At 43.0% G+C, this 17500-nt stretch overlaps 1 protein-coding gene across 3 annotated transcripts in view; it reads left to right on the top strand.

Moving 5' to 3' along the window:
• MXD1 (MAX dimerization protein 1) overlaps window positions 1-17500 on the top strand; it is a 55343-nt gene that overhangs the window by 3439 nt on the left and 34404 nt on the right. For all 3 annotated transcript variants that reach the window (XR_008892292.1, XM_056571465.1, XM_056571464.1), the window contains exon 2: window positions 5355-5451. Coding sequence is in view for 2 of the 3 variants with exons in the window: in XM_056571464.1 (XP_056427439.1) it covers window positions 5355-5451 (97 nt within the window). In the remaining variant the exon portion in view is untranslated. The remainder of the gene's footprint in view (window positions 1-5354; window positions 5452-17500) is intronic.

Genomic DNA, 17500 nt, shown 5'->3' with positions numbered 1-17500 from the left:
TTTTAGGTTCATGTATAAATATTTAGCAGTCTTGACTATCTTGCAGTCCTATATAGGTAAATCTCTAGCCGTTCTTCTATGTGTATATAAGTAAACACTCCGCAGTCATTTCCTCCATTGTATGATGCACGCAGGAGCAGCATTATTTATGTGCACATCCCCTGCTTGCCGCGCAGTCATGGCCATGAGCCCTGGTGTAGTCATGAGCGCACCTATGAGCGGTCCCTGTTAATAGTCACATTATTAACATTACAGGCCGCTCAGGCCTCCTCTGATTCATGGGAGATGCCGCTGCCCGTCTGTATGGAGTGCAGCTAGCTACACCGTGGGTTAACCTCGTCTCCACCAGCCAGTCCTCTAATCCCCCAGCTATACTTGGCACATGCCAAGCGCTGGCATTACCCTGGAAGCCTTAATTACAGGGCAGCATCTCTCTATAACACTTAATTATTCTCCAAATATTTTTGCACTTGTACAGGCTGCCTATTATTATGGTAATATATGGAATCATTCACGTGATCCGGCAGCAGTGTGCTGCATGAAAATGGAGCTCACCTCTTCTGCTCCGTGTGCGAGCTCCAGCTAAGAATACAGGGGATTTGTATTTAAAAGAAAGGTGTCCTGCCTATTGAGGTCTGCAATGTGTACACGGGCTGGAATCCTTATGACTATGTGCCGTCAACACTATAGAATCCAAAGCGGGGTAGTGATATGTTATGCTGTGCGTATTGGTATTTAAAAAATTTATTTTTTCATCTATCCATTAAAATCTAACTAAAATCCCTGCTCTGCCCCATCTGGCAGCTAATACCAAGCACATGGCAATTCTTATATGAACATTTCTAGCTGTCATGGGGATTATGTTCATTTTATGTCAATGATTTGCCAACACATGGCAATGCGGTTATTGCAAAGCTGCAACTCCCAGCATGCCCTGACAGCGTGCGGCTGTGAGGGGAATGCAAGGAGTAGTAGTTCTAGAACAGCCGCAGAGCTATAGGTTGGTGGTCACTTATTTGCTTGTCCCAAGACAGGATTATATACAAGTGCTTGTGTATGTATTATACTTTAGGTAATAAATCAATGTTTCCCTACCAGGGTTCTTCCAGCTGTTGCAAAACTACAACACCCAGCATGCCCAGAGTAGCTGGGAGTTGTAGTTTTGCCACAGCTGGAAGAACCCTGGTAGGGAAATACTGTAATAAGTAGTAAATTTCCCAGTATCCGAGCATCAGGAGCCTCTTTAGCACCATGGCTTTGTGGCATGTACCTCTAGTTGGGGTCGCATTCTAGTTTCTTCATCTCCTGCCATGTGCTTGGTATTAGCTGCCAGATGGGGCAGAGCAGGGATTTTAGTTAGATTTTAATGGATAGATGACAAAAAAAATAATACTTATACGGCACAGCATATAATATTATTAACCCTCTTTGGATTCTATAGTGTTGATGGCTAGTAACACATAGACATAAGGATTCCAGGCTGTGTACACATTGCAGACCTTAATAGGCAGATCACCTTTCTCTGCAGATGTAGCCCAATGCTACCCATTGAGCCACCATGCTGCCCATTCACTGTCATCCGAACATAGGGTTAGGGCACATGATGTACGGTTTGGCAGCAATGATCCACCTCACTAGGGATGATGGGTAAAGTTGTTCCTGAATCTACGTCGGAGTTCTCACTTAAAACCTGTCCTTGGCACGCTCCGGCCTAAACCTTCTTAAAACAAGCGCAAGTGACTGCCCTCTTAGCCAATCACTTGCCGCAGCGATGTGCCACCTCATACAGTGTTTGGTTAAGTGGGCCATCACTTGGGTTTGTCCAGGAAGGTGAGGGCAGGAGGCCGCCAAGGACGGGTAAGAAGCTGGGTCCTGTCCAGGAGATGGTGGAAGGTCCCAGCGGTCAGACCCACCCGTGATCAGACACTTATTCCCTATGCTGTGGATAGAGGATAAGTTCAGTTCCCTGGAGTACCCCTTAAAAAAACAATTATTTTGCAGCACTGCCACATCCCCTAAAGATACATAAAATTGTTTATTTTCCAGTACGGTTTTCAGTATGGAAAAACAAAAAGAAGCAATATGTCCGTGCTTTTGTGTCTGTTCCATTCAAATCATTGGCAGAATTAAAAGCTCGCCGTAGAACCTCATTTGATTTCTTTTTGTTTGCCATTAAAGGGGTACTCTGATGAAAAACAATATTATTTTTTTTATTATTTTTTTTAGCAACTGGTGCCAGAAAGTTTAACAGATTTGGAAGTTACTTCCATTTAAAAATCTTCATTTTTCCAGTACTTATCAGCTGCTGTATGCTCCACAGTAAGCTCTTTTCTTTTTTAATGTATTTTCCGTCTGTCCACAGTGCTCTCTGCTGACACCTCTGTCCATGTCAGGAACTGTCCAGAGTAGGAGCAAATCCCCATAGCAAACCTCTCCTGCTCTGGACAGTTCCTGACATGGACAGAGGTGTTAGCAGAGAGCACTGTGGTCAGACGGAAAAGAAATTCAAAATGAAAAGAACTTCTTGTGGTGCATACAGCAGCTAATTACTGGAAGAATTAAGATTTTTTAAATAGAATTCATTTACAAATCTGTTTCATTTTCTGGCACCAGTTAATAAAAAAAAAAAATAATGTTTTCCGCCAGAGTACCCCTTTAAGGCCGGGTTCACACTACGGAATTTCCGACTGGAATTCTGCTCAGGAATATCAGTCAGAAATTCCGCTGCATGAGGGTGACATGCAGGTGATTGGGTTTTCTGTTAACCCATTCACACTGCAGAATTTTGTGGTCGGAATTTGACAGAAAATTCCGATCAAATAATTCCACCAAAGCATGGAACCTTCTCAGTGTTCTGGAGGAATCCGCGCCGCAGACATTGCCGTCTATCGGGATAACAATGTCCATGCAGTCCTAGCGTCACCTGATTCAGTCAGCGACGGCCGCACTCGGAATCTCTGGACGGAAGTTTTTTTTGTCCGGACCTTTTGTAAGTGTGAACCTGGTTTAAAAGGTATCATAACTAATAGACCACTAATAACTCCTCTCTCTGAGAGCAATAAACTTTCCGCTCATAGTCGGCTGAAAGAATGAGATCCTTCTTTCCGCGGTGGCCACTGATTTTCCGTAATGTGCGCTGTACAGCAGAATCTCATTGATAGTAATGGGACTGGAATATCCGAGTTGAATTTCAAAAGCAGAATTCCACTCAGAAATTCCCTAGTGTGTGCACAGCTTTAAAGGGGTTTTTTTATGAACTGGTGCCAGAAAGTTAAAGGGGTACTCCGGTGGAAAACTTTTTTATTTTTTATTTTTTTTTTATCAACTGGTGCCAGAAAGTTAACTAGATTTGTAAATTACTTCTATTAAAAATCTTAATCCTTCCAGTACTTATTAGCTGCTGAATACTACAGAGGAAATTCTTTTCTTTTTGGAACACAGAGCTCTCTGCTGACATCATGACCACAGTGCTCTCTGCTGACATCTCTGTCCATTTTAAGAACTGTCCAGAGTAGGAGAAAATCCCCATATAAAACATATGCTACTCTGGACAGTTCCTAAAATGGACAGAGATGTCAGCAGAGAGCACTGTGTTCCAAAAAGAAAATAATTTCCTCTGTAGTATTCAGCAGCTAATAAGTACTGGAAGAATTAAGATTTTTTTTAATAGAAGTCATTTAGAAATCTGTTAACTTTCTGGCACCGGAGTACCCTTTAAACAGATTTGCAAATTACTTCTATTAAAAAATCTTTACCCTTCCTGTACTTTTTAGCAGCTGTATTCTACAGAGCTAATTCTTTTCTTTTTGAATTTCTTTTTTGTCTTGTCCACAGTGCTCTCTGCTGACACCTGATGCCCGTATCAGGAACTGTCCAGAGCAGGAGAACATCTCCAAAGCAAACCTATGCTGCTCTGGACAGTTCCTGACACGGACAGAAGTGTCAGCAGAGAGCACTGTGGACAAGACAAAAAAGAAATTAATTTCCTCTGTAGTATACAGCTGCTACTAAGTACTGAAAGGATTAGGATTTTTAAATAGAAGTAATTTACAAATCTGTTTAACTTTCTGGCACCAGTTCATTAAAAAAAATTTTTTTTTTTTACACTGGAGTACCCCTTTTTAAAATACCGGTACATGTGCATTTTTCTGTTTTACACTGAATCCAGGCAAATTCACAGCAAATAAAAAAAGGCTGAAAGTTCAGCTTAAAATTTCACGCTGAATCAGTGTCAGAATTTTACAGTTTAGATGGTGATTTTGGTGTTTTGGAAAGAGCGCAGGGATTTTTCAGCGTCGCGTGCACAGTGAAAGCTTTTTCTGATTGGAGTAAATACGTTTGTACGCTGAATATAATGCAAATTCAGCTTTCAAATTAACACTGAACTTTTCAAAGTGAATGGAGTTTGATCCTGGTCCAGTGTTTCCCAACCAGGGTGCCTCCAGCTGTTGCAAAACTACAACTCCCAGCATGCCCGGACAGCCAACGGCTGTCCGGGCATGCTGGGAGTTGTAGTTTTGCAACAGCTGGAGGCACCCTGGTTGAGAAACACTGTCCTAGCCTCACTGCATAACTATAATGTTAACTGTAATGCTATTATAGCAACTATTCCCTGGCATACGCCAATGGTAACTCTGCAGCCCAACGTCACTACAAGCACCATGATGGCTTTGTATTTTGTAATCTGCCAGTGTATTATGATCTGTTTACTTTTTTTTTAATCTTTTTTTTTTAATTTTTTTTTAGTGCAATGTGAAAAACATTGTTGTATTGTATTAGTGCAATGTGGAAAATATTGTATATATTTCTTGTATTCGTTATGTATTTATGTTTGTGAAGATTTTTTGCATTTGTTGTGTTTAAAGGGGTTATCCAGGAAAACACTTTTTTTTTTTTGATATATCAACTGGTTCCAGAAAGTTAAATAGATTTTTAAATTACTTCTATTAAAAAATCTTAATCCTTTCAGTACATATGAGCTGCTGAAGTTGAGTTGTTCTTTTCTGTCTAAGTGCTCTCTGATGACACCTGTCTCGGGAACTGTCAAGAGTAGAAGCAAATCCCAATAGCAAACCTATTCTGCTCTGTGCAGTTCCTGAGACAAGCAGAGATGTCAGCAGAGAGCACTGTATCCAGACAGAAAAGAACAACTCAACTTCAGCAGCTGATAATTCTTGGAAGGGTTAAGATTTTTTTAATAGAAGTAATTTACAAATCTGTTTAACTTTCTGGAGCCAGTTGATCTAAAAAAAAAAAAAAAAAAAAAAAAAAGTTTTTTCCCGGAATACCCTTTAAGAGAGCATGGGTTTGAGGAGTTAATCTGTTAACATTCCTGTCTCTTGTGTTGCCCGCAGAAGCCGAGCATGGTTATGCTTCCATGTTGCCTTACAATAGCAAGGAGAGGGACAGCTTGAAGAGAAAAAGCAAGTCGAAAAAAAGCAGCAGTAGCAGGTAAGCTCAGCCCCGTGATGTGCTCCAGTAGGCGCTTTGCTTGCTGCTCACATGCAATCCACATGTGACGTTTGGCAGGCTGCACACCCCGTGGACTTGTGCCGTCATTGAAACCTCTTGTGATTCCTGCTCTTGTTTTCTTGTGAAAAATGCGTCTGAGCTGTTAAAGCAGCGAGAAGGAAAAGCAGATTGGTCTGGCAAGTGAAAAGAAAATGAGGTGAAACATCTCAGGTATAGTGTGAGGATGGCGGGACTGCTGAAATTCATATATTGAAGCAGAAATATAATAATCTGTGGTTTAAACATAAAAAATATAAAAGTCAAACCATATAATACCTTTAAATTGATCTTCACAGCCAGAGGGTTAGGTTTATCAAAACCTGTGCTGCCACGCCCCCTCCCATAGGCTTACATTGAGGGGGCGGAGCGCGATGTCACCCGGGGGCAGAGCCGTGACGTCACAACGCTCCGTCCCTGTGATCGCCAGTAATCAGACCCGGAGCGTTCACGCTCCGTGGACTGATTACAACGGGGTGCTGCGTACAAGATCATGGGGGTCCCTAGCGGCAGGACCCCCGCGATCAGGCATCTTTTCCCCTATCCTTTGGATAGGGGATAAGATGTCTTAGCACCGGAGTACCCCTTTAAATGGGTACTCCGGGGGAAAAACTTTTTTTTTTTTAATCAACTGGTGCCAGAAAGTTAAACAGATTTGTAAATGACTTCTATTAAAAAAATCTTAATCCTTCCAGTACTTATCAGCTGCTGAATACTACAGAGGAAATTCTTTTCTTTTTGAATACAGTACTCTCTGCTGACATCACGAGCACAGTGCTCTCTGCTGACATCTCTGCCCATTTTAGGAACTGTCCAGAGTAGGAGAAAATCCCCATAGAAAACATATGGACAATTCCTAAAATGGACAGAGATGTCAGCAGAGAGAGCACTGTGTTCCAAAAAGAAAATAATTTCCTCTGTAGTATTCAGCAGCTAATAAACAGTTTTGTAAATTACTTCTATTAAAGAAATCTTAATCCTTCTAGTACTTAACTTTCTGGCACCAGTTGATGTAAAAAAAAAAAAAATTTCCACCGGAGTACCTCTTTAATGTACACATGGTGGAATTGCTGCAGTTTATTTTTACCTGTAGATTTGTGCAGGTAAAATCTGCAGCAGAATACAGGACAAGGCGAGTGGAGTTTCCAAATTATTACCCGAATGTTGCTGAACATTTTTGACCTGCAATGATGTCAGTTCTGTTCCAGATTGGTTGCAGATATATTGTGGATTTTTTCCACCAATTACTTGGACATCTAAAGTAAAATTTTTATTTTTTTAAGGATGGATTTTGCCACTAAATATATCACTGTGTGAACATACCCTATTCTGTATTAGTGTGCACTTATCACCACCACTAAGGTGTACCAGCAGGCACATATGAAGCCAGCATAGAGCGGGGGCCTTCACCAGCGGATCTGCAGCGTAAAATACGCTGTAAATCCGTGCTTGTGAACGTACCCTAAGCATTCTTAATGCCCACCTCACGCCCAGTTTGCTAAGGCCCATACACTGCCCTGCCCCCTTGTTTGTTTAGTATCTAATCCAATTCTACAGTAAATGAGGCTGGGCGCAGGATAAACTAGTTGGGGACTCTGCCCCCTATCCTCCAGCCACTTAAGTGGTTCTCATGCTGGCAGCTTCCCCTGGTGATAGCAGTGGACTCAATGGCTGTGCCAGCTGCAAAGATTTACCATTGCCAGCAGCTGGAGATTTGAAGGAGTTTTCCAAAAACATGGCTGCGTTCTCCAGCGCCACATCTGTCTGCAGGTTGTATCTGGTATTGACACACAGCCATATTCTGCTCAATGGTGCTGAGATGCGATGCCACACACAAAGAGGACAGGTGTAGCACTGAAGGAAACAGCCATGTTCCTCCTATTCTATACAACCTTTTTAAATCCTGTGCTGTGTAGACCCAGATTATTCCCTCCTGACATACTCCATAGATAATTCATTTAAGAAAAAAAAAAAAACACACAACTTAAATCATATATAGTCTAGTGTCAAGTCAAGGCTACACTGCGATTTAATTTTATTTATTGATGTGGTGCTTCAAAATGATTTTTTTAAGGGGTACTCCAGGGAACTGAACTTATCCTCTATCCACAGCATAGGGGATAAGTGTCTGATCACGGGTGGGTCTGACCGCTGGGACCTTCCACCATCTCCTGTACAGGACCCAACTTCTTACCCGTCCATGGCGGCCTCCTGCCCTCACCTTCCTGGACGAACCCAAGTAATGGCCCACTTAGCCAAACACTGTATGAGGTGGCGCTGCGGCAAGTGATTGGCTAAGAGGGCAATCGCTTGCGCTTGTTTAAGAAGGTTTAGGCCGGAGCGTGCCAAGGACGGGTAAGTAGCTGGGGGCCCGTACAGGAGATTTCGGGTGTCTCAGCAGTTGAACCCCTGACATCAGACGCTTATCCCCTATATCCTGTAATTGGCGGATAAGGTCAGTTCACAGGTGTACCCCTTTAACTATCAAGCTACAGCTGCAGTCCGCAGGAACACAGTGAGGGGGACTTGATCAACTGGCGTGTACCTGCAAAATTGCGTGCACAGTGTGTTTTTTATTTTGCACTGAATCTTGAAAATTATCATCTATATCAGTGGTCTCCAACCTGCGGACCTCCAGATGTTGCAAAACTACAACTCCCAGCATGCCCGGACAGCCAACGGCTGTCCGGGCATGCTGGAAGTTGTAGTTTTGCAACATCTGGAGGTCCGCAGGTTGGAGACCACTGATCTATATTTGTGGTCTGCGCTGGCTTCCTCGTTTTTCTGTGCTGTCAGGGGTTGACAGATGAACTGGTTATTTGCGCTGAATTTATAACTTGTGCAATTATAATTTTTGCGTAAATGTACTCCAGTGATCAGCTGACTTAGGAACATGTGAGCTTTTCACTGTTTCTTGCGATATCCAGGAGATACCCTTCATTTGCGCAAAAGTGATGTACACAGCAACTGGGAAAACCATACAGTTGTGTGGCACAAAATTCTGCATTATTGAAAAATTTCCCCCATTGAGCTGTCATTCAATAGTTAAAATCAATCTGCAGCACAGTGGGGGTAGGGCGATTTTATCAAAACCTGTGTAGAGGAGGAGTGGTGCAGTGGCCCATAGCAACCAATTTGATCGCTTCTGTGATGTTTCAATTTGGTTGCTATGGGTAACTGCCCCATTCTTCCTCTGCACTGATTTTGATTAAATCTCCCCCGCTGTTTCCCCTACCAGTGGAATTCATATTTGAGAGACATTTTAAAAGAGCATGCCCAACCCCTTTTCAGTTTTCCAAAATGAGTGCCCGAAAACAGTGTGTGAACATAGCCTTATGAGATGACTTACAGGCCCCATTGTCACAAAATACAAGTGGAGCAGTTGCCTATAGTAACCAGATAACCTTTTCACAGAATTAGTGGTAAAAATTTGACTGGTTGCTATTGGCAACTATCACATTTCATGTCTGTACAAGTGTTTATAGATATCCATGCATTTTAATTTAATATTATTATTTATCTATCAATACAATATTTATTTTATTCGATATTCGATCTCCTGGCCTAAAGGCCTTTTCATTTTTAACACCTATTCAGCGTATTTTCTCCTTTTTTTTACTAATTTCCCCCCCCCCCATGGATTCCATTCAGTGTATGGAAATGGTGTAACCATGGCGACATGAGGCAGCATGTTGTCGGTGTCCCCGCCATGTGCATTGCTGAGGTGACAGATGACAAGGTCACACAGAGTTCGAGTCTAATGGGACATCCCTGGTGAACACCGTCACAGCCAAATTGGTTGTGTAGGAAAACAAAAAACCACTGACAGGGATGTAACACAAGGCCGGAGAGATGGGAACAGCCCGGCTAATGGATACACACTGGTTTATAGAAGAAAAACCAAATATAAATCCTAATTCTCTAACACTGGCCAACACTGGTCACCGACTACTGCCGCAGTGACACAAATTACAGCTGACAGTTGCCATAGAAACTACATTTATAATTTGCACCATGCCATAAAATAGGTTAATAGACAATAGCACTGTAGCATCTGATCTATAGGGGTCTTGTGGGAATACACATCCTGACAGGAGTGGGGCCTTGGCGGTGGCATGTTTTATACATATAAATCCTGTAAACAACAATCCAGGCATATATAAATGTATGGCTGTATATTTATAGCTGGACATAAATGTGTAGATTTCCCCTCCTTCATATGTTATGGGATTCTATAATAAATCATTGGTAAACACTCCCCTCAAAGGGAGACTTCCATGTTGATCTTGTAAGGCTGGGTTCACATATGTCCGGCTCGGTGAACCCCGCCTAAGGGTACGTTCACACGCGCAGATTTTCAGCGTATTTTATGCTGCAAATCTGCTGGTGAAGGCCCGCTCTATGCTGGCTTTACATGTGTCTGCTCGTAATGGCAACACGCCGCTACGAGCAGGCACACTGCGATGTGCGAGTCACAGTATACGCCGCTCAGTACGCCGCGCAAATCGCTGCAGTGTGCCTGCTGGTAGCGGCGTATTGCCACTACGAGCAGGCACATGTAAAGCAAGCAGAGAGTGGGGCCTTCACCAGCGGATCCGCAGCTAAATCCGCTGCAAAAATCCGTGCGTGTGAACGTACCCTTAAACTCAACGCAACTGATGACAAAAGTGAATCAGTTGTTTAGCATTCGGCGGCCGTTATCTCTGAACGCTGAACCGGGGAATACAGCAAGATGCATTCCCCTGTCCGGCATGTCTAACCATTCGGTGATTCAAGTTGAATCTTACTGGCCCATTCGAATGAAAGGGGTTCAGTTCTAGCATCAGTTTCCCTTTGGCGCATTTTAGTAAGCAACAGAGGAAAAGATGACTGATGCCGGACATATGTGGACGAGCACCAAATGGTTATTTCCCTTCTTCTGTCGCGATGGCAAACAATGGAGTAGGAGGGCAGACGTTATATAGAGGTTGTCCCATGCTGAACCTCTTACTTTAAAAAAAAAAAAAAGTTGGCCCGTGGTAATTGCAGATCACTGATACGTGGTGCTATATGTCAACCATGTAATGCATGGACATGTCATGGACTACTGGAGTCATAGCCACATAATGGCTCCCTTTCTGGTGTATAGAGGGGCTTCTGAGCATGCTATTCCCCTCTTTAAAGGGGTTATCCACCATAAGGAGATTTTAGTACGTATCTGGCAGACAGTAATGGACATGCTTGTCTGGAAGGATCTGCGCTTGTCTTGGGGATAAATGGCTATGTTGTGAGATTACCATAGTACTGTGGCTAGCTGTTTGTGAACTAGTATTTCCTGTTTGGCTTTTCTTTTTTCACTACAAATCCCACAATTCCATCTTCCTCCCTTCCACTCATCAGCCACCCCACCCATTGAAACATAAATGAGCTGCATCCATTCAAATCAGTGTGGTTTTCAATCAGGATGCCTCCAGCTGCTGGTTAGTTGCAGATTGATCCCTCCACCCATTGAAGCAGACAGGCTCCCGGTCATCAGCTGACTAGTGAGTCAGATCTCGGCCGCATTGCAAGCTGGCAAAAATCCGAGACAACAGTCATTTTGTATGCTGTGAAAAATAAATATTGGGGTGAAAATCACTGAAGAATTGTGAGAAAACCGTCACACACAGGTACAGACACTATATTATGAACTACACTAACTTTACAGCCCCTGTAGCATAGTCAAATAAAAAAAAAATCCTGGAATACCCCTTTAATGTCCATATGTCAAACTATGTCACATGCATTCACCATACGGCTCCCATCTACAGTCATGGCCGTAAATGTTGGCACCCCTGAAATTTTTCTAGAAAATGAAGTATTTCTTACAGAAAAGGATTGCAGCAACACATATTTTCCTATACACATGTTTATTCCCATTGTGTGTATTGGAAGTTAACCAAAAAAGGGAAGAAAAAAAGCAAATCGGACATAATGTCACACCAAACTCAAAAAATGGGCTGGACAAAATTATTGGCACCCTTTCAAAATTGTGGAAAAATAAGATTGTTTCAAGCATGTGATGCTCCTTTAAACTCACTTGGGGCAAGTAACAGGTTTGTGCAATATAAAAATCACACCTGAAAGCAGATAAAAAGGAGAGAGGTTCACTTAGTCTTTGCATTGTGTGTCTGTATGTGCCACACTAAGCATGGACAACAGAAAGAGGAGAAGAGAACTGTCTGAGGACTTGAGAACCAAAATTGTGGAAAAATATCAACAATCTCAAGGTTACAAGTCCATCTCCAGAGATCTAGATTTGCCTTTGTCCACAGTGCGCAACATTATCAAGAAGTTTGCAACCCATGGCACTGTAGATAATCTCCCTGGGTGTGGACAGGAGGGCCTCTCTGCTGACACAGAGACATAAAAAAGCAAGACTACATTTTGCCAAAATGAACTTGAGTAATCCAAAATCCTTCTGGGAAAATGTCTCGTGGACAGATGAGACCAAGATAGAGCTTTTTGGTAAAGCACATCATTCTACTGTTTACCGAAAATGGAATGAGGCCTACAAAGAAAAGAACACAGTACCTACAGCGAAATATGGTGGAGGTTCAATGATTATTTGGGGTTGTTTTGCTGTCTCTGGCACTGGGTGCCTTGAATGTGTACAAGGCATCATGAAATCTGAGAATTACCAATGGATTTTGGGTCGCACTGTGCAGCCCAGTGTCAGAAAGCTGGGTTTACGTCTGAGATCTTGGGTCTTCCAGCAGGACAATGACCCCAAACATATGTAAAAAATCACCCAGAAATGGATGGCAACAAGGCGCTGGAGAGTTCTGAAGTGGCCAGCAATAAGTCCAGATCTAAATCCCATTGAACACCTGTGGAGATATCTTAAAGGGGTTCTCCGGTGCTTAGACATCTTATCCCCTATCCGTCCCCGGAGCGTGTTCGCTCCGGGTCTGATTACTGTCGATCACAGGGCCGGCGGCGTGTGACGTCACGCCTCCGCTCCCGTGTGACCTCGCGCTCCTCCCCTCAATGCAAGTCTATGGGAGGCACGCCCCCTCCCGGAGGCTTGCATTGAGGGGCGGAGCGTGGCGTCACACGGGGGCGGAGGCGTGACGTTGCACGCCGTCGGCCCTGTGATCGCCGGTAATCAGACCCGGAGCGAACACGCTCCGAGGACTGATTACAAACGGGGTGCCGCGTTCAAGATCCTGGGGGTCCCCAGCGGCGGGACTCCCACGATCAGGCATCTTGTCCCCTATCTTTTGGATAGGGGATAAGATGTCTAAGCACCGGAGAACCCCTTTAAAATTGCTGTTGGGGAAAAGGCGCCTTCCAATAAGAGACACTTGGAGTAGTTTGCAAAGGAAGAGTGGTCCAACATTCCGGCTGAGAGGTGTAAGAAGCTTATTGATGGTTATAGGAAGCGACTGATTTCAGTTATTTTTTCCAAAGGGTGTGCAACCAAATATTAAGTTAAGGGTACCAATAATTTTGTCCAGCCCATTTTTGGAGTTTGGTGTGACATTATGTCCAATTAGCTTTTTTTCCTCCCGTTTTTGGTTTAGTTCCAATACACACAAAGGGAATAAACATGTGTATAGCAAAACGTGTTACTGCAATCCTTTTCTGTGAGAAATACTTCATTTTCTAGAAAATTTTCAGGGGTGCCAACATTTACAGCCATGACTGTATGTTCTGTTGTGGTTCTGAACGGTGGCCTTTAGTAACAAATGATTGCCAGATAAGTAATGGAGTAATTCTATGTGTCCAAGGTTTGTACAGGTGTAGAAACTTAGATGCCCTGCACTTGGACAATAGACCTTATGGTAGGGATCACACGTGATCGGAAAAGACCAGGGTCACCATCTCAATCTCCAGCTTAACTGTTTAATCACCCGGAGCTTGTCAATAGGGGAATTGACTAAGATCCTATTTACTTCTAATCTGTGTCTTTATTGATAGGACTCCCTGCCAGATTTGGAAAATGGCTGTAAAAACTGCCTGAGGGTACTTATCGGTGTTAGATTAACATCTGCCGGTGGTGCTGTGCCTACTACACAGCAGGGACACCATGCTAAAATATGATAGATTACTGATGCAACAACTAAAACCTTATGTGCGCGAATCCCCAAAGCAGATACTCATCAGTCTCATCTGTCAATTATTACATGCAATATATATATATATATATATATATATATATATATATATTTTTTTTATGTAGATAGATGCGTGTGCATTCCAGATAATAAAGCACTGTAATCTTTATCAATATGACATGCACCATCTATCTGCAATCCATGGGGTTCCCAGAATGGCTGTTTTTAAATCTGGAACCTGACCATACAGTGATCTAGAAATTAGCTTCACGGTCAATGACTTTGTAATAGTCGGCCTGAAAAGACTTGTTTATATTGACGTACATCAGAGCCTCTGCTTTACTTTTTAAGTAATGAACACTTAGCGCAGGGTGCCTCCAGCTGCTGTAAAACTACAAATCCCAGCATGCCCGGACAGCCAAAGGCTGTCCGGGCATGCTGGGAGTTGTAGTTTTACAACAGCTGGAGGCACCCTGCTTGGGAAACACTGACTTGGGTTCACATCACGTTTTTACCAATACAGGACCGCATACGGCTACGCCGCCCGTATGTAATTCGTTTCAATGAGCCGACCGGAGTGAAACGCTGACTCCAGTCGGCTCATTTTTGCCCCGTATTCGGTTTTCTTCGGCACCTCATACCGTGGCCGACTTTAGGTGCGGTGGGAAAATCTCATACGGGGCAAAAATGAGCTGATCGGAGTCAGTGTCTCACTCCGGCCGGCTCAGTGAAATGAATTACATGCGGGCGGCATACGGCAAGGATACGGGAGCGCAAGGATTTAGCTCCCCCCCCCAGCCGTGTGCGGTCCCGTATTGGTAAAAATGTGATGTGAACCCAGCCTTAGAGGGTCCCGAATAACCGGCACATGGCACATTTGTCATGTACGTCTCACACTGGTAACTGCTTCCGACCACTACTAAAAGGATCTACTTTTTCCTTTTGTCACAACCGTCACATTTGGTTAATTTCAACCTCTACTCCCATCTAAAATTGAGTGTTGCCCAACCAGGGTGCCTCCAGCTGTTGCAAAACTACAACTCCCAACATGCCTGGACAGCCCTCAGCTGGTTAGAAACACTGCTTTAGTGCATGGACAGTCTGAGCAGTATATTAAATCCGTAAAAAAGGTTTTGTTTACTCATTTTATGTAATGAACTAACCATCTTATCCACCAAGTGGTATTTACACATAATCTGTGGTGACTGCTCCCTCACAAATGATCTTCGTATAGAAGTATAGGCAAATAAAATCCTAAAATAGAAATAGCCCCATACACGGCAGCAGTATAGTTACATCTTGTTAGTAATTACAGCAGCGTTAGGCGGTATAGACTTATTATGGATCTTTGATGCTGATGTTCTTACCACTCAATGCACAGGGTGAATTAAAGGGGTACTCCAGTGGAAAACTTTTTTTTTTTTTTTTTAATCAACCGGTGCCAAAAAGTTAAACAGATTTGTAAATTACTTATATTTGAAATCTTAATCCTTTCAGTACTTATTAGCAGCTGTATGCTTCAGAGGAAATGTATTTTCTTTTTGAATTTCTTTTTTTGTCTTGTCCACAGTGCTCTCTGCTGACACCTCTGTCCGTGTCAGGAACTGTCCAGAGCAGCATAGGTTTTGCTATGGGGATTTTCTCCTGCTCTGGACAGTTCCTGATACCGGCATCAGATGTCAGCAGAGAGCACTGTGGACAAGACAAAAAAGAAATTCAAAAAGTAAAGAATTTCCTTAAATTTCCTTAGCATAAAGCTGCTAATAAGTACTGGAAGGGTAAAGATTTTTTAATAGAAGTAATTTACAAATCTGTTTAACTTTCTGGCACCAGTTGATTTAAATAAAAATAAAAAAATGTTTTTCACCGGAGTACCCCTTTTTTAGTGGCTAGATTCTATAACCAAAAGAGTGGGCCCCATGCCCTGAAATTTTCCAAAACCTCATTTCATTTTAGTTTTGTACTTACATATTTACTTAGTGTTCTGTAAGATGCTCATGGAGGTTGCAGTGGTCTGTAACAAGGCCGTGTTGTGCTGAAACGTATTGGGGTACCCATAGGCTTCCAGGGGCCATATTTTCAGTTTTTCTGAATTATCTATCTATCTGAGGTGTACCATCTTGGCATTTATTATCAGATAACAATATTTCAAAGGTGTCCTCAATTAAAGTATTAGTTCATAATACGGTGGCACACATAATACAATATGGTGGCACATGATACATAGGGACGTTATATTGCCTTCTTTCTGCACGTGTCTGCAAAGGGTATGAGGCCTATGACTCGGTATGACCACTTAAAATTTCCATCCATTGTCTATGGCAATGTTTTCCAAGCAGTGTGGCTCCAGCTGTTGCAAAACTACAACTCCCAGCATGCCTGGACAGCCAACGGCTGTCCGGGCATGCTGGGAGTTGTAGTTTTGCAACAGCTGGAGGCACACTTGTTGGGAAACACTGGTCTATGGTCATCTTAGGAGCACACATATATCATCATCGCCTAAAATCACCTCATGACTGAATTTTTGTAGGAAACATGGCCTGTTCAATGAGCAGCTTTAAATGGGCACTGACAGATACAAAAACTTTTGATATGTTGTAAAGCATGCATAACCAAAAGGTTTTTCAATTGCTTTCATTAAAAAAAATTTCAGTATTTCATACTGAAAAAGCCAGTCAAACAACTGCCCCCCCCCCCCCCCGCCTGCTTGGACACATACTAGTTCTGCTGTGTCCATGCATCATCACCTATGTCATGGACACACTCCCTTGATTGACAGCTGTGAGGAAAAATCCCCCCACTGTCAGCTTGTGTCCCGCTACTGTCAGTGAGGACAAGCTGGGAGTTGTAGTTTACCTAATGCTAGGGGAGATGTGAGCAGACAGAATACTGAGGGAGGGGGCGGAGACCTGCACAGTGAGGCCATGCCCCCTCCCTTTGAGAGGAATTCAGACTAGTGAGCTAAATTAAAAGTGTAATAAATAAATAAGTAAAGGCGCTAGACACATAAAAATTAGATGTACATGGTCAGGATTAGGTACTGAGTGATATATTTATTTAAAAAATGTAGTTGGATCTGACGGGTACGCTTTAAGAATTTAGTCATGGAGTTGTGAGCAATTTCTTTTTTTCCTTGTTGTTTGGTTGTTCCATTCTATCATCTACGTAATAAGTGTCATTTTCATACAATCTTGTAAAAATGACATCTTAATGTAATCTTACACCTCTGGGCTTAATGTAATCTCTCTGGAATGCGTCTTCCCATTAGAGAGTCATCTTGAAGCTCCGGTCCCTGTGCCATTTAAGCGACGTCTTTCTTTAGTAAATACATGAATCACTCCATCGAAACACCAGCCCTTACCTCCACACCTACTGCTTTCTGCTACCTATGTTTTTCAAGTTTGTTCACGTGTCACCAGAGGCTTGTCCATAATTGCTGTCAAGATGTGGATTTCGGTAGATGAGGAAACTCCTTACCTGGACATGGGGACATTTAGTTGTGTTTTTCCTCTTATGTTTTGTCTTACTGATCTATGGTTTATAGAGGAGTACAGAGGTTAAAGGGGTCCTCTGAGACCAAAACATTGGGGTTTTGCCACCAGTGACACCTATCCCCTATCCACAGAATAGGTTATGGGATAAGTGTCTGATCATTGGATTAAACAGCTGGGATCTTAAAGGGGTACTCCACCCCTAGATATCTTTTCCCCTATCCTTTGGATAGGGGATAAGATGTCTGATCTTGGGGTCCTGCTGCTGGGGACCCCCGCGATTTCTACTGTGGCACTCCAGACATCTGGTGCATGGAGCGAACTTCGCTCTGTACCGGATGACTGGCAATGCGGGGTGGAGGCTTGTGATGTCAAGGCCACGCTTCCTCCATGCAAGTCTACGGGAGGGGGTGTGACTGCCGT

Source organism: Hyla sarda, chromosome 4 (assembly GCF_029499605.1).
Source record: "Hyla sarda isolate aHylSar1 chromosome 4, aHylSar1.hap1, whole genome shotgun sequence".
NCBI lineage: Eukaryota > Metazoa > Chordata > Amphibia > Anura > Hylidae > Hyla > Hyla sarda.
This window is presented reverse-complemented; position numbering and strand designations above follow the sequence as displayed.